Source organism: Acipenser ruthenus, chromosome 26, assembly GCF_902713425.1.
Source record: "Acipenser ruthenus chromosome 26, fAciRut3.2 maternal haplotype, whole genome shotgun sequence".
Lineage (NCBI taxonomy): Eukaryota > Metazoa > Chordata > Actinopteri > Acipenseriformes > Acipenseridae > Acipenser > Acipenser ruthenus.
This window is the reverse complement of record NC_081214.1, coordinates 24,890,575-24,915,669: the sequence shown is the minus strand read 5'-3', so window position 1 is coordinate 24,915,669 and position 25,095 is coordinate 24,890,575. Positions and strand designations below refer to the sequence as shown.

The 25,095-nt window shown below is 39.7% G+C and overlaps 1 protein-coding gene across 2 annotated transcripts in view; it reads left to right on the top strand.

Moving 5' to 3' along the window:
- The first annotated feature begins 1,042 nt into the window (after positions 1-1,042).
- The window catches only part of LOC117430635 (rho guanine nucleotide exchange factor 9), a 76,201-nt gene continuing 52,148 nt past the window's right edge, over positions 1,043-25,095 (top strand). Inside the window, exons 1-5 of one of the 2 annotated variants that reach the window (XM_059000987.1) lie at positions 1,043-1,389; positions 7,058-8,683; positions 10,886-11,233; positions 12,957-13,104; positions 13,511-13,620. In XM_059000987.1, coding sequence (XP_058856970.1) covers positions 7,124-8,683; positions 10,886-11,233; positions 12,957-13,104; positions 13,511-13,620 — 2,166 coding nt within the window. In that variant the 5' untranslated portion in view covers positions 1,043-1,389; positions 7,058-7,123. The remainder of the gene's footprint in view (positions 1,390-7,057; positions 8,684-10,885; positions 11,234-12,956; positions 13,105-13,510; positions 13,621-25,095) is intronic. The other variant, XM_059000988.1, reaches the window with a different exon arrangement.

Genomic DNA, 25,095 nt, shown 5'->3' with positions numbered 1-25,095 from the left:
TTTTGTATTCTGATACAGTTCTGACTTTATCCAAACATTCCAGATCACTCGATTTTAGATTGGGAGGTAAAAGGCTTATTTGAGCATTTTACAGCACATTGGATTGCTTCAGCCACTTTTTTGTAGGAGTATACCAGAGACATGTCTTTGTCTCTTTGGCATTTAGGATGTGCGCCTTCAGAAGCACTTGAAGGCAGCAGGGAGGTAATAATACAAATGCAGGAATAGGTGGAAGAGTCAGAGATGGACCAAGACAATGGAGGCTAATGGACAGTCCCGTCTCCCGTGGGACAAATCAATATTTATCACTTGCAATCAGAGAATAAAGTGTTCCGTAGCAGTGCTGAGAGAACCTCTTTGAATGCTGCGATGCAGCTCTTAAAGAAATACTTCCATAGACGTATTGAGAATATGATGTGAAGTACGGTAAAGAAAAATATGAATAAAACTAAAGAAACTGGATCTGGTTGTTTCTGCATTTTTAAATGCCTTTTTTTCTCTACCAGACAATTTAATTGAATTTACTTTAATGTAATCAATATTACTGCATTATAAAGTACTGTATTATAAAGTCTATCTGTAGCATTGCCATAAAATTTAATTCCGGATTTAGAACTTTCTTTAGTTTCACTCGGATTTATTGATTGTTTATACCAAAAAAGAAAAAAAAAATCACCATAGAGGTTAAAATTAGTTGCTTGTTTTGCATCATAGGATTACTTGAATGAATATTAAAAAGATATCAAACAGCAATACCATTGGTGAGCTGCTGCCAGTGCCTTTGGGAAAATAGCAATTAAATCGATGACTGCTTTGAGCTGCATGGGCTAGCTAGTCCTGTGTGAGTGAGGTCAAAGGCACAGGGATTAGCAGTCTGAGTGAACTGGAGCTTGAACTATGCAGAGTGTGAGTGAGAGTGTATGTGTGTGTGTGTGTGTGTGTGTGTTTGTGTGTGTCACGCACTGCATGCTGGGCTGAACTTTGCATTTACCACAGTCTGCTCTCAAACTTTGCAGGGATTGTTCCTAGCTTCTCTTGGGGGCGTTTCAAAGGCTGGGAAAGGTAGTTTTACCGGCTGGATTGGGATTCAACATAAACTGCCTTGAAACTTTTAAGGAGGGGAGTTCTTCATACTGATTGAGGAGGTAAACCTCACCTCAGCTGCTGTTTGTGGTTAACAGAGAATCTGAAGGAGCGGAGATACCATTCATAATAAAAGAGGATTATATTTACAAACATTATCTGGTGGCATGGTTGTCTTGCTGGCATGGTACAGAGATAGACAGCAATGGAATGAATGTTATTGCAGCTCCCCTCGCAGGACTAACCTACTGTGATAAAATATACTGTAAAAGAACACTGAAGTCCAGACACTGGAGAAACATTCAGGTAAGGTTTGGCATGCTTTTTGGGGTTTTAGTGACATGTCATTTTAAGGATAATGTGCACATTATATATAAATATATATATAGATTTAAATATAATGACTATGTGGTGTAGGTTCAATATTTATTTCTCCTGTTTGATGTATTTGTTGGATTGAAGGTGTGGTTGAGTTCATATTCAATAAATGCTAAGCCATACTTCAAAGGTAAACTGGTTTGAAGTATGAGATCATATAATAAGAATAAAAAAGGTTGTAAAGAATCAGCACACATTGTTTTACATTGTAGAACACAGTGAATAGTTATTCTGCTATTACTGGGGTTTTACACACATTCCAAAAATAATATAATTGAGTTTAGATACATTTTAGTACATCCACACTGGTATAAACATGATCGTACCACTGTTTAAAAAGAACTAGAATCCCTTACTGTAAAAACTTTTCTGGACAATGGTAAAACATTAGAAAAACATGGTAACAAAGGCTGGAAAAACAAGGTAAAGTCCAAATAAGTATTGAAGATAGTAACATACACACACACACACACACACAAACAGCATAGTTTTATAATGAACAGCAAACATGCAATAATGGAGTGGAGTGTTCGTGATAAATAACACATGTACAGTGCAGCTATGTGTTTATACTTAGCATGCTGTGATTGTGATTATTACTCATCTAATAAAGAAGAAAAAAAACAGAGATACAAACCTGATTCACAGTGTGATCTACACTCATCAGTTATTATGATGCACAGTGATGTACAGAAAGTGTGATAATCAGGTGTTAAGAACTCTTTCATGTGCTGGCAGAGTGGCTCATCACCCAAAGTGGATTATTACAAAACACTGGCTTCTCCTCATAACCTCTATATACTATCCTACATACACCGGCTACCAGTCTATGTTCGGTAGCACTCACCCTGTTCTGAAAAGGGTTACTTGCAGCTATTCTCTCGTACAGCACCTCTGTGCCATCCCAATAACAAACTTGAAAATGTAACGTTGTTGGTGTATTAAATAAAGCATACACTCTAAAAAACATTTTTAGCACAAACCTTTTGGGGGTTTTTCATTACAATAATAATAATAATAATAATAATAATAATAATAATAATAATAATAATAATAATAATAATAATAATAATAATTTAAGATGTTTTTTTTTATTCAAATATACTTCTCCCATAAAAATAAACAATATATATTGAACTCAATTCATATTCAGTGTAAACCCATGAGTTATGCATGCTCCACATGGGCATATATTAGTTTTTCAGTTCCTCTATTTTCATTACTGAATTCAATTTGAGCTTTAGAGGTATGTGCACAATTTAACTCTCAGGCTGATTGCTTTCACTCTGTGAACAATCCATCCAGGGCTGGCTCCTCATTCCCGTCATGTTTCCTCAGCGTAAACATCCTCACAGCTCTGTCTGCTTTGAAGGGCTGAGGCATGAGAGAGAGGTCACACATGGAGCCAACTGGATTACTGCAACATTCTCAAAGTCTGTGCAGGCAGAGTAAGCTCTGTGCAGGACGACACTCTGATGTACTGCCCTATTCCACCACCCTCACGCGACATTACATTGGTTAGCAGTTCAATTTCACACATAAGGAGCTCACACTTCCCACACTGAGATCAAATAAGCAATACTGTCATTTTTGTAAAAGTAATTGCCTAAAGGGATACTTGTATACTGTATATCATCTTAATTTTCCTGCTATTTTATTTCTTTCCTATTCGCTAATCTGTTTTGCGTGTTCTGTATGGTTCTCGATTGCTGTTAATCCTGTTGGGGTAAGTGATACGGGGAGGCATTTCAGTGTTGCACAGGCTTCAGTACACTGAGCTTCACTTCTGGGCGAGCTGGAGAGGAGTCAGGTTTGTTTTGTGTAAATTCACTGGTTGGAACAGCCTCAATGGATGAGAATCACAAGTGAGATTCATTACCTTCTGAATCATAGCTGCAAAATAGGAGTGTCCCCTCTTTCTGGCAACGCTGCTGCTGTGGATAAAAACATTCCTCCATTATATGATTATATAATTAACTCCTCAAGGAATATTCTGGGTCGTTCCCAGAGAATTTAAAATATACGGTTCCAAAGAATACAAGCATTTTTTTGTAACCATGCAATGCTAACATAATGTAGGTAAACGGTCTTTGCAGGTAATTAGTTCTGACATGTTCAAGTCAGCACGCCTTACTGCAAATTCCAACTGTTCTGTCACACGGAACTGTAATTCATCAGAATTTATCACGTCGGTTCAAACTGAATTTAGCTGCACGCTTTCCTGCATGGCCGACACACCAGCTCAAGCATTTCTTAAATAGTTTTAAAGACTGAACATGATTTCACTAGAAAGGCTATGGAAAGGTTTTGGGGAAGGTTTCACCCTTGAGGCTTATAGCAGCCTAACTCAGGATTGCACACTACTGTGTAGAGATATTGTTAATTATTCCTTTCTACTGTTCTATGTGGATTTGCAGAAGCATGCATGGATGATCACGGTTATTTATTATAGTACAAAAGTAGCCAGCGGCTGTAAGAATGAGTGTGATCTCACACTGGACATGTTTCACATACATTCTGCTAAATATAAGGCCAGGTCTTGATGTGACCGCCTGGGATAAACAGGAGTTTTAGTTGGGTTGACGTTTCTTCAGCTTTATTGCTGTGCACATACAACCGAAGAATAAAACCTTGGAAGACACTGCTTATAAGATGTCATGTGTGAGGGACCAGTGTTTTTAGCTTTACATTAAGCAATGCAAAGTTAAAACAGGACGACACCCTGATAGAGAGTTGTTTCTACTGTACAATCAGCTCTTCTTACTGTAAAGATGGTCAGGGCTTGGCAAACCGTAATTAAAACAGGACTAGATCCAACAGTTCCTCGTTGGCTCTGCCTTTACTGTTTGGAACAAGCTGCAGTTAGAGTAATACATGTACAACCTTAAAACTCATGACTATTTAACAGAAAAAACGGTTTTACTTGTAATTCAACTAGTGACAGTATTCAGGAGGAGTGATGCAAGCTGTGTTTTTGGATGCTTGGATATTTGCCCAGCTTCATGGTTTACAGTCACATTCCCTATACCAATCTGTTTTTTTTATTATTATTTCTGTGACAGTGTATGTAGCTGGTAAAACGCCATCGTTGTCTATCTTTAATGTGCATTAGTCCACATGGCAGATGATCTTTGATGTAATTGAGTTTGATGCTGTGTCTCTGTCCTGAACAGCAGCGAATGTGTCTCGCTGTTTCAACACAGTTCGCATTTGCGCCAACAGATTTGTGGCAGATGAAGGATTCAAACTGACAGGCCATTCACAGAGGAGATCAGGGCTCTGTCATTCCATTCAGTCCTGTTGGGGTGGCCAGACTGCATTTAGTGGTTCCAGTCTGTTTAACAACCATGAAGAGACCTTGGCTTTTATAGATGATAACCTGGGCAGGGGATCTAAAAGCTGTGAGAGGAGATGTAGCAGCTTCACACCCTGTACTATATTACGGGTCCAGTGGTTCGATGGAGTGCTCAAGAGGTTTGTGAACCCAAGATTATCCATTGACTTCCTATATGATCTTGCAGCAAGTCACTTTCGCTGTATATTACTACTAAAGGTCATGCCTGCTTGATTTGTAGACAAAATGATAAGTTAAAGAGACACTGTCAAGCGCCACTAGGCTGCCTCCCTGGCTGATTTGCTAGAGGAACAGATGCACAGTGTTAATCTGCTTGTCTCTACGTTAAACAATAAACAAGTCCTCTTGATACATTGGAAGCAGTAACGATCAGTAATGCGTGCCCCTTTATTGAAGCGCGTGTCTGCACCATGACAGAAAGCTACCACCTTTCTTTTTCTTGGTGTCATCTGACAGGCAACACTGCCTCTTTTCTGTGCTTGGTTGACCGGAGCTGAGATTTTGCTGCACTGTTTCACCGTTCACAGGATCTAGAACAGAGGCCACCCCAGAAGATGCAGCATGTGACCCCTTTATAAGCTGTCACCCTGTAATCTCATTTCAGCTCCCGTGACTGCGCACGAGGTCAGCAGCCTGTGTGTTATTAGGATAGACAGGAGCTCTTCCAGCCTCTCAGGACTCAGAGCACAGTCCAGCTTAGAGGCTCCAGACTGTCGTTGGGCTGACATCAAACCACTACTTGTATCCTGAGCAAGAAAAAATAAGTGAGTGTTGGGATTGGAGATCTCAGTTATTACGAAGCAGTTGCAGGAGGCTGGGGGAGTTAAATAAATGAACACCTTTCAACAGATCAGCCTTTGCTAGATGCCAATATACAGAGCTCCCACCGTGGTCAGGAGCCATAGTTTCCAAACCATGCAAGCTGTGTTTCAGCTAGTAACTCTAGCCCTAGAATGTAAGTGGAAGCAGAATGACACCACTTCATATTCCATCCTGTGATATAAGAGGCCACCTTGTGAAGAGGGGGTAGGAGAGTCACCTAAAGGTTTCTTACCCATAGAGTAATGGGGTGCTATTAACTTCAAAAGAAGGACCCAGTTTGACAGACAAGAGGCACACGGATACTGCATTTAAATCTCCAATGAAACACTGGGAAGAGTGTGTCACATGTTCCTTCTGTACCTGCATGGCCGCTCTACAGAGCTGTACACTGTGCTTCCAAAATTGAAAAAAAAGTATTTCCATGATCATATAAACCCATTCTGTGACTATTCAGCACTCCCCTGTCTAGCAGGCTGTTGACAAAAGTTCTAATTACAGCACTCGTTGATGTTGCGGTTTGTTATTTGCGACACCAGCCCGGTTTCCTGCTTCATCACAAACCTGCTGTTTTTCTGTGTGGAATGTTGTGTTGAGAACAAAGTAATGTGAAGCCTAAATCCTTGACTGGAAAGCATACAGTTTGAGTGCTTGATTACACAAATTAAAGCAGTTAAAATACCCCTCTGGTGCTCAAACATGTCGGCTCAAAACAAACAAACAAACAAGCGATAACGCGGCGGTCGTTCAGATAGCAGTCGACGAGGGGAAGGTGGAAATCATGTATATTCCTCCACTCCGACGGCTGTAACCGACACTTGACTTGTGGTATCTATAAATAACGTGCGTTAAAAGTGAATCATTATTAGTATCTCTGCTGCCCACAGCCTCAGTGATTCCTTCATATTTCATGTTGTGGGAAAATCTTTATTTCACAATGTTTTGTGAGTTTCCTAGTAACAAAACAACAGTCACAGACAGGCTTCTGTTTAGGGGAGTTTTCTTATGATTTCAGGTTTTAAAAAAATAAAATGACAGTGCTTATCTAATTCCAGTTGGGTGTAGTGTCTGGGTTTGGTGTTGTGGTAAATTCACAGACAAGCTTCAAGTTACACAGTTGTTTTTTTATGTTGTTTGACAAAAGACAAATGTATCATTTGAATCAGGGCTGTCTAACAGCTTACTGGTCTCCCCAGTATAGCTGTTGATTAAGAAGGGGAGTCTCTATTAAAACTAAACTTATTTTATGTCTTTCTCTTTTTCCCCATAAGTAAATAGTTGTTGAAAAATAACTGTAAACTGTGTTTACTTGTATCTTGTTTCTACTTTGTGTTTTGTCAAATCCAAGTGCTCCAGTATATCCTAAGAGTTTTATTGTTATCAAGTCTTGGTATTTGTTAACATTTTTACTTCTAATTGTAGGTACTGTTAATCTTACAATAAAAGAAATGAAGCTGGAAGACTAAACTGACAGACTTTTAAGATGGCATGATGGATAATATAGACAGTTCCATTCACGCCGATCAGAATGGATTCGTTAACAAAGTGTTTAATGCTTCCTTAGACTTAGAGAACGCAAAAGGCACAATGAAAATCTGTGAGGCGGACCTCTGTGACCCAAAGGATGTGGGTCAGGGCCTTGGCAAGGAAAAAAGTCAATTTCAAAAGAAACCTAAAAACTCTGGGATTTGGAGGATCCTCAACAGGAGGAAGACAACAACTGGTTATGAACAAAGGCCACATTCCATGATTCTTCCAGGGGAGTCCTCAGTCCCCAAATTATCATTCGTGGACAAAATACGATTCTTCAAAAAGCTGAGGTCTACCTCAAGAAGCAGAGGAAACAGACACTCAGAAGCCTCGACAATCAACACTGTTCTGAAAGTAGAGGGAGACCAAGAACAACTGCATAGCTGGGACTACTCAGCTGAGATTTATTCCAATAGACTTTTGACCAGACACAAAGTTTTCCGGCACTCTTATGGAGGCCACATCAGGGACTTGGACTGTTCATTTGAAGATGTAGATTTAACCAGCCCTTCTGAAAATGCTATCGATGAGAACAACTGGCTCAGGGACATCTGCAGACAGCAAAATGGCAGTGGGAACACTGAGAGAATATCCAATGGGAAGAGAACTCCTCCCGTTTTCTCAAACAGTAACAGTTCAGCAGTTTGTCAAGAGCATGTCCTTAGGGATTGCCCAAAGACCCCGCAGGGAGGAAGAAGGGCCAAGGGTGCGGACGTCTGGAGCTACTTGAAGAACATTTCTTTAATGGGGAAAGTGAACTCCGGCATGGCGGAACAAAGTATTGATTCTGAATTCCAAACCTTGGACAACACCATTGATTCAGACTTCGCCTCCACCGACGATGGAGATCCCAACCCCCCACTCAAAAAGTCCAGCGAGAGCAAAGGCAGCCATTTCGGTGGGCTGTTCAGGTTTTTTAGCAGTATAACACAAACAGCAAGAAGGTGGAGGAGCTCTGCCAGGTCCTCCACACAGCCTGCGCAGTCCCCTCTGGGAACCCCCTGCGTACCGAGATCGGGAGTCTTGGCTCATGGCTTGTCTTTACACTTAGGGAATGAACATCAGCCCTTGCCACCAACAGCCAAGTCTGTTCTGTCTCCAGACTCTGGGCTATGTGACGCCCTAACTCCGGCAACGTTATCAGGAGCCGAGTCCCCTCAAGTAGCTATAAAATCAAGGTCCACTGAAGATTCACTGAGCCCCAATGTTTACTCCCCTAAAATGACAGCCGAACCTGAAGCTCTTTCAAGTGTACCTCAGGGATCTATCAGTACCCCAACTTACGGCAGGGACCATTCCTCAAGTGAAGGGGGGATTCACCTTGTGAACAGGACAAGGCTGGATAACACCCTTCTCCAGGATTTGCACAATGAAGGAAAAGACACTGAAGACCAGTCTGTTTTAAAGGGGTTCTCATGTCATAAACAGGAGCAGCAGGGCTACAATACTGACACAACCAGGGAACATGGATTACAGAAGGCAGCGGCGCTCAAACACTCAGGAAGGCAGGAAGAAAAGGTAAGAGAACTTTGAATAATGATGACAAGTAGTTATCCTTTGGGTATCGTTTTCAGGTTTGTAAGAGAGGGACTCCACATTAAATTTGATCAAATGTGACTCCATATTACTTATTATAAGTGTTTCTAAACCATGTGTAGGAGTCGTTATTACAGGTTACATAAGTAATAACTATTGTTAAACAACAATACAAGTGATTTTGTGTTTGTGCCTTTAACCCTTCCCCTTGCCAAAATCATTATAAACATGTGACGAAGTAAGCAACTTCCTGAGGTACACGCTTCGTTTATAAGACGAGCTTCCCACTAAAGTGCTTTCTCCTGCTGTTCGAATGCAGTCTACACACAACCGATAACCACACCCATCTACCTTGATTGACACGCTGCCCAGGGCTCTTACGATATTAACCCTTCAATTGGTCATCACAAACTGCTACTGTACAATTATAATTACCTTATTAATAACTCTTGAATTCCCGTTTATGTTTGTCTAGTATGACATTTATAACTTACTGCATTAATGCCTTGGAAGTTTTTCCCCAAAAAACTGTTAATAAAGTATTTAACCTAAATACAGACAACTGCATTTAATTAACATGGAACAGTGGAAAAGTCAATGCATTTATGTTATGGTTTGCCTGGACAAATTGCTTGCTAATGCAAGCGTACATTTATTTAAAATTGTGTGTTTGGTTCCAGGTATTGCGAAATGCTTCTGGTCTATTGTACCAGAGACCTTTTTGCAAAGTCATTCAGAAGAAGGAGGGCTGGTGTAAACTGGATCAGACAGAGTTTTAGAATCAGCCCTCAGCATAATTACTATTATTATTTATTTCTTAGCTGACGCTCTTATGCAGGGCGACTTACAATTGTTACAAGATAACACATTATTTTTACATACAATTACCCATTTATACAGTTGGGTTTTTACTAGAGCAATCTAGGTAAAGTACCTTGCTCAAGGGTACAGCAGCAGTGTCCCCCACCTGGGATTGAACCCACGACCCTCCGGTCAAGCGTCCAGAGCCCTAACCACAACTCCACACTGCTGCCCCTAACCACTACTGCACACTGCTGCCCCTTTTAACCTGGAATTACACAGTCAACATCTGTCCTATAAGAACACAATTATAGCAGTTTCATTTCCACAGGTCCTGTGCACAGTGTTCTTGAACAATAGGTTAAATCAGACATTTTTGTGATAATTCTTGTCTAGACCAATGACCTATAGACACTACCTAAGTAATGCACGGTCCACGCAGCGTTAAAACCCTGTCTACTTCATTCACAATCACGTCTTCAAAACGTGGTGATAGCGCATCATGTAAGCATGTAGGGTATTAGTGTATGAAATATATAAAGGTACTGCAATATGAGCTGTAAAGAAGCGGCCAGCAACACACACACACACGCACACACGTACGCACACACCCACGCGTACACACACACGCACCCACGCACACACACACAGTGATAGTTTAGAAGCACAGGTATTTAATTTAGATGTAAATCGACCCTATCTTATAAAGGTGTCACTTGGACTCACATGAATGAATGTCAAGGAAGGACAGCATACTGAGTAACTGCAACTGCAAGGCAGTTTTTGCTGCTCGGTGGGGGTTAAACTGCAGTACAAATGCAATGAATGCGATTCTGAGTTGCCGTTACAACGCAACATATAGATAACATATAGGACAGACATTGGTCTCTGTCATGATCACACGACTGTCTGTGGAGAAATATGTACTGAAATCCTTTTGCGCCATCTACTGGACAGCAACAACATAAACCTACAGTAGATTAAATCCCCTGCAGAATGAGGTTCTGTTATATTAACTATGATTCCCACTTCGCTGGAAGAAAATAACCTCAGATGGTGTAATTTTATAATATAATTATTCTGTATAATAGTCATATATATATAAAACCTGTATGTATTTTAAATACAAATCTTACGTCATTTGTACAGTATGCTATTTTATTCCCATTAAACTGAAGCCATATAGCCCAACCAATTTCAAACACGCTATAGAAATGCTCAGCAATCAATTGGTTAACCCTTCGTTGGTCAAAAAAAACCTAATGATTTGTGGATCCCCGATCCTCCAAATGAGTACTGAGTAACGTTTTAAGCAGTGGTGTACAGTACTAATATTAATGAGATAACACAGTTTATTTCTCTTAATTATTGACATGAAAAAAGGATCAGGTGGAAGACCCATCTTTGGAGAATGAAAATAAGCACCTTCAAACACCAACTGATGCCAATAGCAGCCTATCGGATTCAAAGGTCACTTCCCCAAAAAGGAGGAAGCGGCGCCCAGCATCAGCCTACAGCATGATGTTAAATTTGCAGTGTCCCATCCCTGAAGAGGGGTCCATTGTGACATCAGAACCCAAGCCTGCTGAGCAAGATAACAGCGTGGGCCTGCAGAACTCTCCAAACATTCCGTCTAAGTTCCAGGCGAAGAGGCCCCTTGTGAGACAGAGACCCCACTCTGTAATAGAGGGCGCTGCCGTGGACCATGCAGATGTTCTACATCCACCCAGAGTAAGACCCAATGAACTGTGTTCAACTATCTGCTTACAATTCGGTTTCTAACTCTCTACCCTCATGAAGGAGTAGCTGCCTGTGCTATCGCTTTTTCTTCTGTTCTTTGGTGTGACTTCAATCCCACTAGACATCACTAATCATAACTAATCTGTCTTTGAAGGTATTGACCTCATTGTTTTTTCATACATAGTGACGTACTAAAGATGATACGAGAAATGCAGTATATTTTATTGATCTGATTACAAAGTTTGTTTTCACCTAAAAGAACCGATAGTTGCTTCTTTGCACATACTCTTCAAAGTTGGTTGATAAAAAAAAGAAGCAATCATGGAGACTCAACTGTCACCGATGATCCTGTCCCTTGTAAACAATCTAGTGTAATCAGTCAAAGCTGTTGCTCCGTTCCGCCTTTTCTCTTCCCAGAGATCTGCATTTAATCGGCTATATCATTTGACAATCTCAGATATGCTGTCTTCTGTGTAGATTTTTGAAGCAGCTTTAAGTAGATCTGAAGAGCCATTTACAGCAATCTCATGAGCGACCAAACCCAGCAGCACAAAGTGCAGCTGCTTTGATGGCGTTTTATTCCAGGAAGTGAAACTTCTCAATGTGTCGTTCAAAGCAGCCTAATGCAACCCAGTGAACGTATCCTCATCAGGGGGTTTTGAAGATTGCGGTTTCAATGCAAATGTAACAGGCAATGCTAGGTGATGTACTCCAGAACCGACCCACATCTGTTGGAGACAAGATAATGGGGAATACGTAATCAGGAAGTTCACTAACTTTAACGAAGAGATCAGAGCGATTAAGATGTGCACTGTGATAAGCGAAGCACGCTCCCAAGCATGTGTGACATAAACCATGCCCACGTGGCTGTTTAAATGAAAATCCAACTTGCCCAAGCTATTGTGATCCTGAACCCGCCTACAAAGTTTAGTCACCAAGCCTCACCACACAAACAACCACATAAACACTGGTACAGTGTGCGTAGGATGAGAAGCAGGATGAGACTGCCCTCTGACCCCTGGCAATCTGGGAGCTAGATCTGAATATGCAGCTACTGCACACTCCCAGTTTCATGTTTCTTTACCCTCCTTATTCTACTCCTAAAATCATGCCTGCTTCACATCGCCACTGAAGTGTAAAGAAAAGGTTTCTCATTTGAATTTGTTAATTATATGTGCTACTTTTCTGAACTATGTTGTTCCTACTTTCTCTCTGCAGAATACTAAGTGGCATGAAATTAGACTGCATATAGCTCTGTTACTCACCCTCCAAAGGGAAAATGTATCCGATCTGTCTTACTGCTGCTTCCATTTTATGAAAATGAGTGGCAAATCTATTTCTATACAGTGTCCACTGTGTTTCTATTACCTTCTTTTTTGTTGTTGCTTTGTTGTAGCTTTCTTGAGCCAAATATCTAAAGCAAGCCATGAGGTATTGATGTTGAAATTCTTGTAGATTTCAATACATTTTAACCCCTTTTTTTTCACTAATTTTGCGAAGTTCCAATAACATTTTTGTGCTTTCTATTTCTATTTCTATTTAATATCTATCACACTACAAAACCAAAACGCTACCTTCAGAAAGTCTTCCGAATATGTGGCATACTCAAAACATTACTAAGAAATGGGAAACGGACTACTTTGATTTAAAGGCACTGTTTGGCATTCCAGAAGTCTCTCTATATTTGTTGCCCATTCCTCTTGCTGTTTTCCAGCCCATGTCTCGTCCTCCTGGACTCTGCCCTCAGGACCCCCATTTCGGTGCCGCTGCACTGCAGAGGTGTTGCTCCCTTCCCCTGTCCCAGAGCACTCCCACTGGGCTGGATGAGATGGGGTGGAGGGGACACACGCTGCACAAACCAGGTGAGACAAGATACAGCAGGGCTGATGTTACTTAATACACCTGCCAACAGGGGGCAGTGTTGACACTAACAGCACAGATTCTCAAAGCTATACTTGCAATACAGTAATCAAATTTTTTTTTTCTGGAATACAATTCTAAAAAAAAAAAAAAAACAGCTTAAGACCACTTACAAGCCCCTAAATGAAATGCTGTTTATTTCTGAATTGAGGGGCCCTCTTCTTACAATGGCTCACTAAACGTCTTGCCACTGCCACACTGTGGAAGTGGTGTTTGTCACTTACTGTAAGACACCCTGTGTCCTGCCTCTTTGGTGCTACTCTCAGGATAATGTGAGGTAGCGGGCTGGGCTGCAGGCGGTCAGGGCTGTGATCCCTGGTTTTACATTAGGGTTGCTCTGTCTGGCAGCTGAGGCTCTGCTGGGTACGGAGACCGCGGGGGTGCGTGACAGAGGCGGCGGCGCCACAATCAGGAGAAGACTGCTGAAGCTGGGAGCCGAACAACTTCAAGTTAATAAAGTAAGTGGAAAACAAAACGATACCTTCTTTTGAAGGATCCCATGCCACACAGTCTACACACTGAATTTAAGATAACATCAGTGTATTACCCTGACAGGACCCCAACAGACACTATTGCTCAGTTGGTTCATACCATATCAGTATAAAAATGTGTTTTGATTGGTATTTAACAGAGATTGAAAATGCATTTAGAATCAGAAACATACCTATGGCATAGAGGTAAGATGACTTCAAAGGGGAGAAAGCTTGTGTCCCAACTGCTCATACTATCTTTGGGGAATATAAACAAAATGTAATGTCAATGAGGTATTTGACTCTAAGGAATTATGCTGTAGTGTCAAACTGAGGGACACTGCAGCTTTAAGTTGCACGCAAGGAAACACATCATAAGGTTGGATAAAACTTGGATTTAATGCAAAGTCACCTAAACTTAATTTATCTCACCCAAGCCCAGATTTTCTGTATTTAATACTGAAAGCTGGGTCACGGTTCAATCCCATTAAAATTTAGAATAAAGAGGGAACAGAAGTGAAATATTTGCCAGCACTTAATTTAAAGTGGCATGATAAAAAGTTTGGGAAGAGAATAGTTACATGACCTTGACATAAATGCGGGTTCTGTGGGGTTGCTGCTGAGAATGCAGGCTTTTTTTGCTGTTTACTTTTAAACTTGCTTATAAGCAACATTATTTACATGTTAATTACACATGTAACAGCTTCCTTACAAAACCAAACCCAATGGTATAAGCTATTGGTAGAATGTCTCCACAGCCAATAACCAGTACACGGCCTGATAATCCCTTCCAGCATGCTACCGTATCAGGACCACTGGGAAATATTTTAGGTAGTTATGTAGTAGATTTATTTTTGTAATTAAATACGCCTTCACATTGTTACTACACGCCTGTATGTGTAATTACCGTGTTATTGCTTTGTAATTACAGTGCTGTTAGAGGCACTTAATATAAAGTTTTTTTGAAGTAGATCTAATGTATATTCAGTCCACACAGAATGAGGAGGAGGAGGTGTCTAATTTAACACTGAAGCTTGATAATCAAACTGATTTTAATGCCAGCTGTTCCTTTGTCAGCGTGTAAATCACAGCAAATGGTCCAAGCACGGTGTGCAGTGTAAAAAGGAGGAAAGCTTCATGCTTGGCTTTCTGTGGAAAGACGAGCATCAGTGGCTTGTCTTAAGGACAGATTGCACTTGTTTCAGCATTAATCTCATTAAACAAACCAACTTAATAAAAGACACGTCAGCAGAAAAAAAAGCTTAAACTGCAAAAGAGAAATGAGGGTGAAAAGTCTACGCTGTGCGTGTGGATGGAATGGCATTAACGGCTGCCTCTGCACATGAATGGAGTTCGAAAAGCACGACTTATACAGAGTCAGCAAAGATAATGGTGCAACAAACCGTGTTGCTCTGGGCTGGAGTTTCTTACAGTCTTGTACCTCTTCATTTCTCCTCATTATCTCCTTGCTTTTCACATTATATGCCAGAACAAGGTATTTGGGCAGCTGCATTGTGACCTAAAAGTACAAGAACATTTCACTGGCTTCCTTGGTATTTTTTCCTCGGTGTGCTTTTTTTTAAATATAATGTACTGTACTTATTTTCTTGAGTTATACCAGTGCTGGAAGGCGTCATTTATAACCTCCAACTGCTGTAAGCACCATTAGGAGCACGCTTATTTGGTTCACAGTGACATGTATGGGTTCGGTTTTTGTGTACAGTAAAACTGAACAGGATTCTGGGACACTGCGTTCAAAAAATGATTGCGTTATTATAACACCTAACACTGCATCGAAAAAGATGAAATTTCTCTAAGTATTTATCTCCATTGTTTAATCATTTTGCAGAGTACAGACCCCCCTTATTGTTTTCAATTGAATTTGTGATATTCTTCATTCTGATCTGCCCACCTTTAACCAGTGGAGCATAACTGTGTTATACTGTATGCATGCCTATAATCACACTCTTCATAATTAAAACAAAAATGGCTCTGCTCTTGCCCTCACCCCCTGCTATTTATATATACTGTAGCTGCAGTAATTTTCTTCAGCTAGAATCCCTTGTTAATATAAGAGCTGTCTTTACCTAAAGATGCCTTGGTTCCTTGTATAATATAATGTAATCATTCACCGAGCTTCAGGAAGCAACTTTTCAAATATTCCCCTGTTATAATCCCACACTGGCTATGTCTAAAATCAAGTTTTACAGCAGAATTCCATTGGAATTAAGAATGCGCAGTGAAGCGCTGCAGTGCTGTGGCGTTCTAGATCTTTGAATACGCTGGTTCTAAACACTCAACAGGGATCTTCCTGCTTTCTCCTGTACATTCATCTCAAACTCTTTGATATGCAGATATGTGACCCACATCATACGCCCCCTTTACAGAGCCCTCAACCTTCCAGAGATGGAAAAGAGGCATCCAAGTGCACTGGCAATTACTGCATTCTAGTGCAAACTGTTTAACCATTCATTATTGTTAGTATTATTATTATTAGTAGTAGTTATATTAGTATTATTATTCAATGAATACTTTATATATATATGTTCCTAATCTTGAATGTAGTACTTGTTTAATTTCCTTTAATGTGAGTTATGTATACTTCTCTATTGTTGTTTTGACTTTGAAGGTTGATAATTATTCCAGCTAAATTTGCTTATGAAAAGACTCCACTCGGCCGATTCAAACGTGACACAGTAAGGAGAATCAGACAGTACACACACCATAGGGTTTTAAACAGAAATGAAGTGCTAGGAAAATGTTGATGGTGTAAAATATCCCTATTAAAAATAGCTTAGATTTTGTGCCTCTCGATTTCCTTGCCTGAATGTGTTCCGCTGTGACCTCACACAAAGCTCCATTCCAGTGTTCTTACGGCACTTTGATATTTCTCGGAACCTGCAGTGCTGAGTAGAATTCTCAAGATGTATTGATTGTTATGCCAAAATGCATCAACAAAGAGCACAGGTTATTGGCTTAAAAGAACCACTTTTATAGCAGCTGGTAGATTTAATGAAAGCTACGTTGGTCCTGATAATATATGACAGTGATGATTATCAGCGAGTGTCTGTTTTATAAGAAAATCTCCATAAACAGGTAGAAGTGTTGCAGCACAGAGAGCTCTAATGATTAAACAGCTAGCAGCTATCGGATGCAATCTACACAAGGGCTTGGTTTTTCTTCACATTATCTCTTGACAGAGCACAAGGAGGCTCCTGACACCAGACACTTACAATGTTAATTTCACCTGCAAGAATAATCACATTAATCAGCAGAACATGAGATGATTAAGACCAGGTGTTTACCGGGGAATAACGTGCATGCTGTGTCATAAGGCTATTCAGACATTCACATTGGTACACAGCTACTATAGAGCAACAGAGAGTTGATGAAAGTTCAGCATTTCATCGGGGGGCTTGGAGGACATCATCACCTGCTTGAGCTCCCATATTACCGAAAGAAGCAGTGAGGTCTATTATTTCCATTATGTAAATACCACTGCCCTTTAACTCTATATAAACCCTGCTGGTGCCCCCTACAGCTTTGATGATTTATTGGGATCCTTCGCCACTACATGCAGTTCAAATAGAGTGGAAACAGGTCATATTGGTGCAGGCTTGCAAGTTTATTATAAGGTCTGCCATTGAGTAGATCATTGAAATGGATCCTGAATACCCCGACATGGAAATTGCTTCCATGCTCTGCCCACAATGGAGACCTGCCCCCCTGAAGGCATGCTAACCAGACCTCCTTGACAAATCCCTAGAGGCAGTGTGCTGATCATTGGTGGTGCTAAGAGCTCCCAGCATGCCTGTGTGCACTGACAGGAATTGTGATGCTACAGGACAGATAGGGCCAAGGTCTTCAAGCCTGTTGGGGAATGACAGTGAAATCGCCAGCTAGCAGCGATCTGATTATCTCCCAAATTAATTGAAGTGCAGTTACTGGTAACTGCTCAAAATGATTAACAACATTGGATTTGGTGCATTATAAAACAGTGACACAGTAGTAATAATACAGATCATTTCATTTAGAAACACCTGGTCAAGGTTTTCTGTTTGACCCACAGTGGGTAGATTGGGTGAAGTCATGCTATTGGCTGCTTATTCTTGCGTTTCTAATCTGTAACAATGCAGATCTGTGGCTTTCAATGATGGCAGCTAAATAAATATCTGTTCGATTAGTGTTTTTTCTAAGCTAGTATGACTCATTTTTCCCTGTCAATTAAATTTGTTTGGAGTTTTTTCTCCACATACAAAGATTTCTTTAAGAAGTCAGCACGTCATTTTGATAACTCCATGTGTATTTTACATTCTCCCCATAATGCCCTTCAAATTTCTTGCATTTAGGCAGTAAATGTTTTTGAAATGATCTTCAACTCTGATTAAAGCCTTGCTGGTGCACGCAAGACTGTGGAATTCAACAATGCATTTGAAATACTGTAACGTCTTCAAATTGACATTATCTCAAATAAACTTCAGGAATAGTGAAATATCATCATTTACACGTGACTAGTGAAATGAATGTGATATTGTTACAGCTGAGGCTCTGAAAATCATTTAAATGTTATATAAGGGTCACAATAGTTAATGTTTTTGTTGAGTTTTCCTCCATACTGGAGGGGGATATTTGAATAGGGATATCATAACCATATATATATATATATATATATATATATATATATATATATACTAGCACATCTATATATATATAGATGTGCTAGTCTCCTCCTAAACTTGCCTATCTCTGCCCTTGGAGAGTACAGTGTAAGGGCCTGGGTGTTGTTGTTGCAGGAATTACTGTGTTTGAAACTTTTAAAAGCGCAACGAGTTTATAACACTATCCCATTAGCTCATGTTTGTCATTCGAACAGTGTACAGCGTACTAATCCCGTCTTGCAGTGTAGCATCTAATCATCATGTAACCTGATGTCATTGCTAAACTGCAGTCCACATTTGACCATTCAGGTTGAAAATTCTTTCATAGCTCAATGGAATTTCACTTATTTTTTAATATATCCCGGAATGCTTAAAACACATTAATAACATTGAGGATGACATCATACTTACACTGTTTGCTCTTGATTGACAGGTCATGGTAGGGCATAGCAGAACTGAAGCATTGCACTAAACCAGTTGACACTACTGCATTGTAACCACTGCGTCAATGGTTTAGTTAAGAGGTGTAGTTAAACTGTAGCCTCAATTATTTTTCCCAGTGCAATACGGCACCAATAGATTTAAACTCTAGCTTTTTGTCTAATGTACGTATGCTCCCTAATGCCGTGCCTATATTAGGAAATAGTTGCATAATACAACTTATCCCTCTTACTGTGGTGTGCATCACAACAGATAACACAGCGATTTACTCGCGTCATGAATAGAAATGACCTAAGAAGCAGTTTGCAGTTAGTCTGTATTACTGTATCATGAGAAATGTGTTAATTGGGAAGGCTATCTGTTACTTGAGATCATTGTGAGGGGTCTCCTAAATTGACACTTTAATTGAAAATGATCTACAGTATGCCTGCATAGTGGGGTACATGGTACCCCTACTTTCTATGAAACAAATTCCCCACCAGTTTATAATAACTGAGGCTATATTCTGTACAGTGCTGCTGATGCAAGCAGCTGGCTCCTCTCATCTTTAGAAGCAGAGGAAATCTAAAAATACTCTCTTGCGTGGATTCTGAATCTGCAGTCACCGACTGCAGCATGCTGAAGGGAATTCTTTGCTTCTGCATAACTGCACAGATTGACCACATTTGCATAACTAAGCACTCTCCTGCCTTCTTCTGTTTATCACAACAACAACAGAAATAAAACAAAATGCATTAAAAACCACAAACGTTTTAAACTTCTGTTATGTTGATTTGAATACCTGTTTTGAAAGTGCATTTATTTTTAAGCAGAAAAAAAAAGATGAATTTGTTAATTGGGTTACACCACCACTGGTTTTCTCATTTGTTATTCATGGAAGTAAAATCCGCTATGCTTATGAAGCATACAGAATGTTCACCTTGAGTCTTAATAAGCATCGGTTTTGGTGCCGAAGGATGCTTAGAATAACCTGCATCGACAAAGGCATTCCTATAATTAAGAAAGGCACTGATTAATTGGTTTATGGATCAATTGACAGAGGGATTGGGTGAATACCTTAAACTTTTAATCTTCTGCACATGTTGAAAGGGAGCATTAACATCATACTGTCCCTACAGAAGCAAGAGGACTTTGTATAAAGTGCTTTTGCTGGGATATGATGGTACTCTCCTTACCAGCTCTGCGAGTGGACTTCAATCTGGACCTCAACACTCTCTTTCTTTCACTCCTGTCCCTTTCTCATGCCAGGCTGTATGTACATGTGTGTGTTGGTTTTTGGATGTATGACTGAAGTTCTCTAGGGGCTATCTTGAGATGACCAGACTAATTTCCCTTGTGACCTGAGCTGGATTGTAACCCAAGCCTCCATCCAGAGCTGAAAGGCATAAAACGCTAATACATTAGCAAGCAAACATTTTAAGAGGTCTTTGGGTTGTGACAACCACTACATGCTTTTTTCCAACATGCATTTTCTTTGTGGATGTGGAAACAAAGATCAGCAAGGATGCAAGTGTATGTTTTAGGCAGACCAAATCTCCTGTCGAATTAACACCAGCAGTCAGCTTTGCCAACGCAGCGTGACTTAAATCTAGACCAGCCGGCACCACAGAGTCTTTATCAGTCGTTTGGCTCCCTTCCGACTCTATCTACCACCCCTTCTTTCTGCTTTGACATATTCAGGTAGGAAACCAAAATAATTATGTAAAAATATTAAGTACATTTTTTTATGCAAAGGAAAAATAAATTAGATATTTATTAAAGGTTCCTTTTTTTAATAAATTGCAGGAGCTTCTTGCTCTATTCTACTGGAAGCAGAAGTCCCTCACCGCCAAATAGAAACAACACACTCTTGCATGTGACTTGCATACCCGTCTAACTTTCAATTTTAAAAGTCTTGGTAAAGAGTAGAGCATAGAACATGTGCACATTGCATGCAGTATTCAGCCAGATATAGGGATCCCCACCAAAATAAACAAATAGATAAACAATTGCACCAGTATTTTAGGGCCTTTAAAAAAAAAAGATAAAAGAAAAACACGTATATGTTGTTTGGATATAACTACAGCACTTCAACATTAATGAGAAAATGCAGTTGAGGTTTTCAAGTTCTATATGGAATATGGTCTAATCCTGCAGGCTGTTTTCACATGTAAGACCGTTTCTATTTTTAACTTGCTGTCTGTATTAAACCACGCTCTTTTCATGACTCCATTACCCTTTAAAACACTGTCATGTTTTATTTATTTCCTCCTAAGTGCATGGATATTATCGTTTTTTCAGCTTGTTGAATAGACTCCTGTAATGGATCACTAAATGCTACCATCTGGTTCTGGTGGGAATTCTATATGACAGCAGATTGGGCACAATGGTGGTGTAATCGAAGCATGCTTATTTCCCGTGTAGAATGTGCAAGAGAGGAAGTCACCATTTAGAATACGGGTCTGTTGGGTATTCATTGAGAATGCAACTTTCCTGTATTATTGAAGGTATTACATGCATACCTTAATCAATACCATAGCCCACTAAAGAAAATGATTAAAGCCATCCGAATGGAAACAATGGAAGAGGGCTGCACTACTGTAAAAACCTATGGAATCTGCTGATAAGGGCAGTTAGTCCAAAAGGGTAATTTGAGCTATTTTTCATATATAGCAGTAAACCAAATGACCTTGATATGTAAAACATCTGGGCACGATTCCTGAGCTGGATTATTAAATCCCAGATATCGAACCAAGTATTTCTTAACTAACTATGGAGAAAGGGATATTCTTTTAAATTTCAATCTGACAGGTGGTATTTTAATAGTTTATTTGGATTTGAATCCTTATACAGAATGATAGCGTACGTATCTATGGTCATTTCCCCTCTTCTTTTACTTTATCAGTTTGCTATTCACTGGTTTCTGCATGGTGGGAACTGGAATTTAAGTGCCACAGTCAATCTGGCGTTCATACTTCACACCTCTTTCCCTTTTCATTACAGCCATGCTGCTCAAACAGAAGAGACAGTGATGCATATCACTGTGGCTGCTTTAATAAAACATCTATTATCCATCGTCTTGCCAGTAGGGTTAGACAGTCAGGCATGGCAGCCACAGCAGCCTGCAGTCTGATACATGACCAGCAGTAGATCCGATTTGTGAAACGTTCTACCGATCCATCAATATATGGAACTACCAGAGGCTGATGGGATTCCAGTGGAAGACATTTACAGACTGTGGCTTGTTAATCAGGAACTACTAAATACAGACTAGCGGGCAGTCAAGGGTGACCTCTCTTTTATAGCCTTGTTTTATTATGTCATCTTTTAATCCTCCAGTTGATTTACTGTAAGATTCACAAAGATGCCAGCAGGTGATTAAAACCCAGATGTTGTCCGATATCTCAATCTTGCCTCGTAATGACTATAGTAGCGCACTTCAGTATTCTGTAGCTAGATATTTCTGTAGAGCTGAATATTGTAATCAAGCCAATTCGATTCATGGAAGTAAGTCAAGGGTTAAATACATCCCTATTTATACATACACCTTGGTTATCCACAAACAAAATGTCAGATAAATTAAAGCAATCAGTGAAAAGAACTCACAGAAGCATCAACAATTCCATCTGTGGCATCTGCTTTAGTTTGTGCTAATTTGTTTCATTACAGTCAAGCCTTCCACCTTCTCTTCTCACCAGTGGCAGTAAGTAAAGATGAATCTGTCAGAACTGGTATCTCAAATCAAATCCATGTCTTTCTATTAAAAACAATATCCTAATATAGTTGAGTCTTTATGTAAATTCATCTCTTTCTGGAAATGTGTTCAAGTGCATTTTTGCTATAAACAAAGGGAATTAAAGGCAGATCTGGTGCAGGATTGTGTTCCTGGCCTGTTCCTGGGTATGCATCTCCGTAACTTAGCAACATTTCCAGAGAAAACACAATAACACAGAAAACGACCAAACGGCCACATGAATAAGAATGCAAAGATAAAAAGCACTGAATGCATCTCTCATCGTATTACTATGACTTGAAAAAGGCAGCTTGTGAATAAAGCGATGGTGATATTCTGAAAACTAGCACCTTGCTGCTTTTTTTGTTGTTGTTCATTTATATGGCAAGATATGTGGCATATATTACATTCACAATACCACTGGTCTGGTCTTCACATTGTACAATTGCTGTTAAGTTGCATATTTGTTTTCCATATACTGCTGTTAAACCCAAATCAGATAATGATCTGGGAGATAGCTCAGGTCCGTAGATGATCTGTCTTCAGGAGAGGATTCAGGTAGCTTTTTCTCACTTGTACTCGCAAGTGCCTGTCTTACATATCTTGCCTAACTGTGTGTGTGTGAAGCTGAACTTTGTGAACTCTGCTTACACTCTTATTTTCCACCATATCTAAACACTATCAATTTCTTGGCATGAGTTATAATGTTGTTCCAGACACAGAACATACACAAGGTCAAATGTACCCAATTTATCAATTCCTTGTCCTGGTGTCAAAAACATCTCTCTGTTGATAACAGCATATCTTGTAGCTGTGCTCAGCACAGTGTGCTTTACAATATTCGGTTAACCTTTCTCCAACAGTACCATAATGTCATTTCTCTGCAGAGTAGCAGTTGTTAAAGGGTTAACGTCTTACACCTCCCAACATTCCATAAAATGGATGTATTCTATTTTGATCCCTCTGAAGTTCCATTCCTAGTTTGACTATAAACTGGAGAAAGTGCTCTGAGAATACTGTATATGTGGCCAATATATCTGTCTAGTATTGATCAAGATAATGGGAACTGCGTTAGAATGAATCACTCCCACTAGGACTAGGAAGTGAAGTGAGAAGTTTGGAAATTAAAACAAGGTCAATATTGTTGTTTTCATAGCAGCTTTTCCTTTACGTCTTGGGAGAAGGGAATGCAGTTATTGCGTCATTTTCGTGACCTTTGGGGTTGTTAAGTGAGAGAGACAGAGAGAGAAAGAAAAAAGAGACGAGAAGGGTGCTTGAAGAATGGAAAACTAAAATTAACAAGGTGGGGAGGGACTTACAGTGAAATTGGAAGAAAATAGGAGAGTTTTCAGCTGGGGAACGCGTGCTTTGAAATTATTATTATTATTTCTTCAGTGAAAGAAAATGGGCAATTGAAACAACTGCAAATAAATGCTACAAGCACAATAAAAGTCTATCTAGTGGAACTAACAATGTATTTCATTGTCTCGTGTACAAAGCTCTTTTCTTCTTCTTCACCTATAACCTTTAATACTTTCAAGGCCTGTTTGGGGGTTTTGTTAGGGGGTAATGTGCTTCTCTCTAGCTTGGTAGTGTACACACACTGGCAGCACACCAGATAGGCATTGAGTGTGAGAGACGAGAGCCAGTGAGTCAGTGAAAATGACATCAGTTATCCATAGTGAACTCCCCTGTAAGTTTTGATTGCAGCTTTGATTTTGTGTAATGGTGCTTGTTCTCGGCTAAGATAAGAATAATCAGTCACCAGACAAGTCTGTCAGGCCTTCTTCCTGATCAGGAGAAGAGGAATTGGAAGCGGGCCGTGATCAAATTGGGATGGCCTGAGTTACTTCTTCCTGGCAGAAACCTCAATTAGACACAGAGTTCTGTTCTAATGATGAGAACAACTGATTTACTTTTCCCTATAATAAATGACTGTGTAGTACCTGGCATAAAGTTTTGTTAACTAGTCTGATTAAGCTGTACTTTGTAGGGGAAGGCAGGGAACCTAGCAACAGGACTGATGTCATTGTAAACTCACTCCAAATAAAGCTTACGTGGGTGTTGTAAGAAACACTGTTGAAAAGTCAAGTGATTCATCACAACTCAGGATAAAGTTCTATAAATGAATATTCAAAAACATGTCATCATATATGTGGTATTATTATTATTATTATTATTATTATTATTATTATTATTATTATTATTATTATTATTATTATTATTATTAATAATAATTCAGTTCATGGAAAAATAAAGAACTCCACAGTCAGAGCTTGTTAAAAACGATTGTAATTAAGCGACATATAAAAACTATATGTAGGTGCAGATTGCCACTGAAATGAGTCATCATCCAGTGAAAATTGTTCATCATTAAATTAAGAGGGTGTAACACAGCGTTGGCATAGTACTATAATAATAATAATTACTTACAAACTGCCAGCAGCGAGGTAATAGAACGTGAACTATGGCTTTGTCTGCAGAACAGAATCTTCCTCTTTATCGTCCAGTTTCTTCCTCTACCTGGAACCCTTTTTTTATTAAGAACCCTTATTTTTGGGGTGCAACGACTCGACTGTATTGAGGTAGGACTCTATTATGTATACGCTCCGTTAGAAAACTGGAAAAATCCATTGAAATAGTGACGATCAT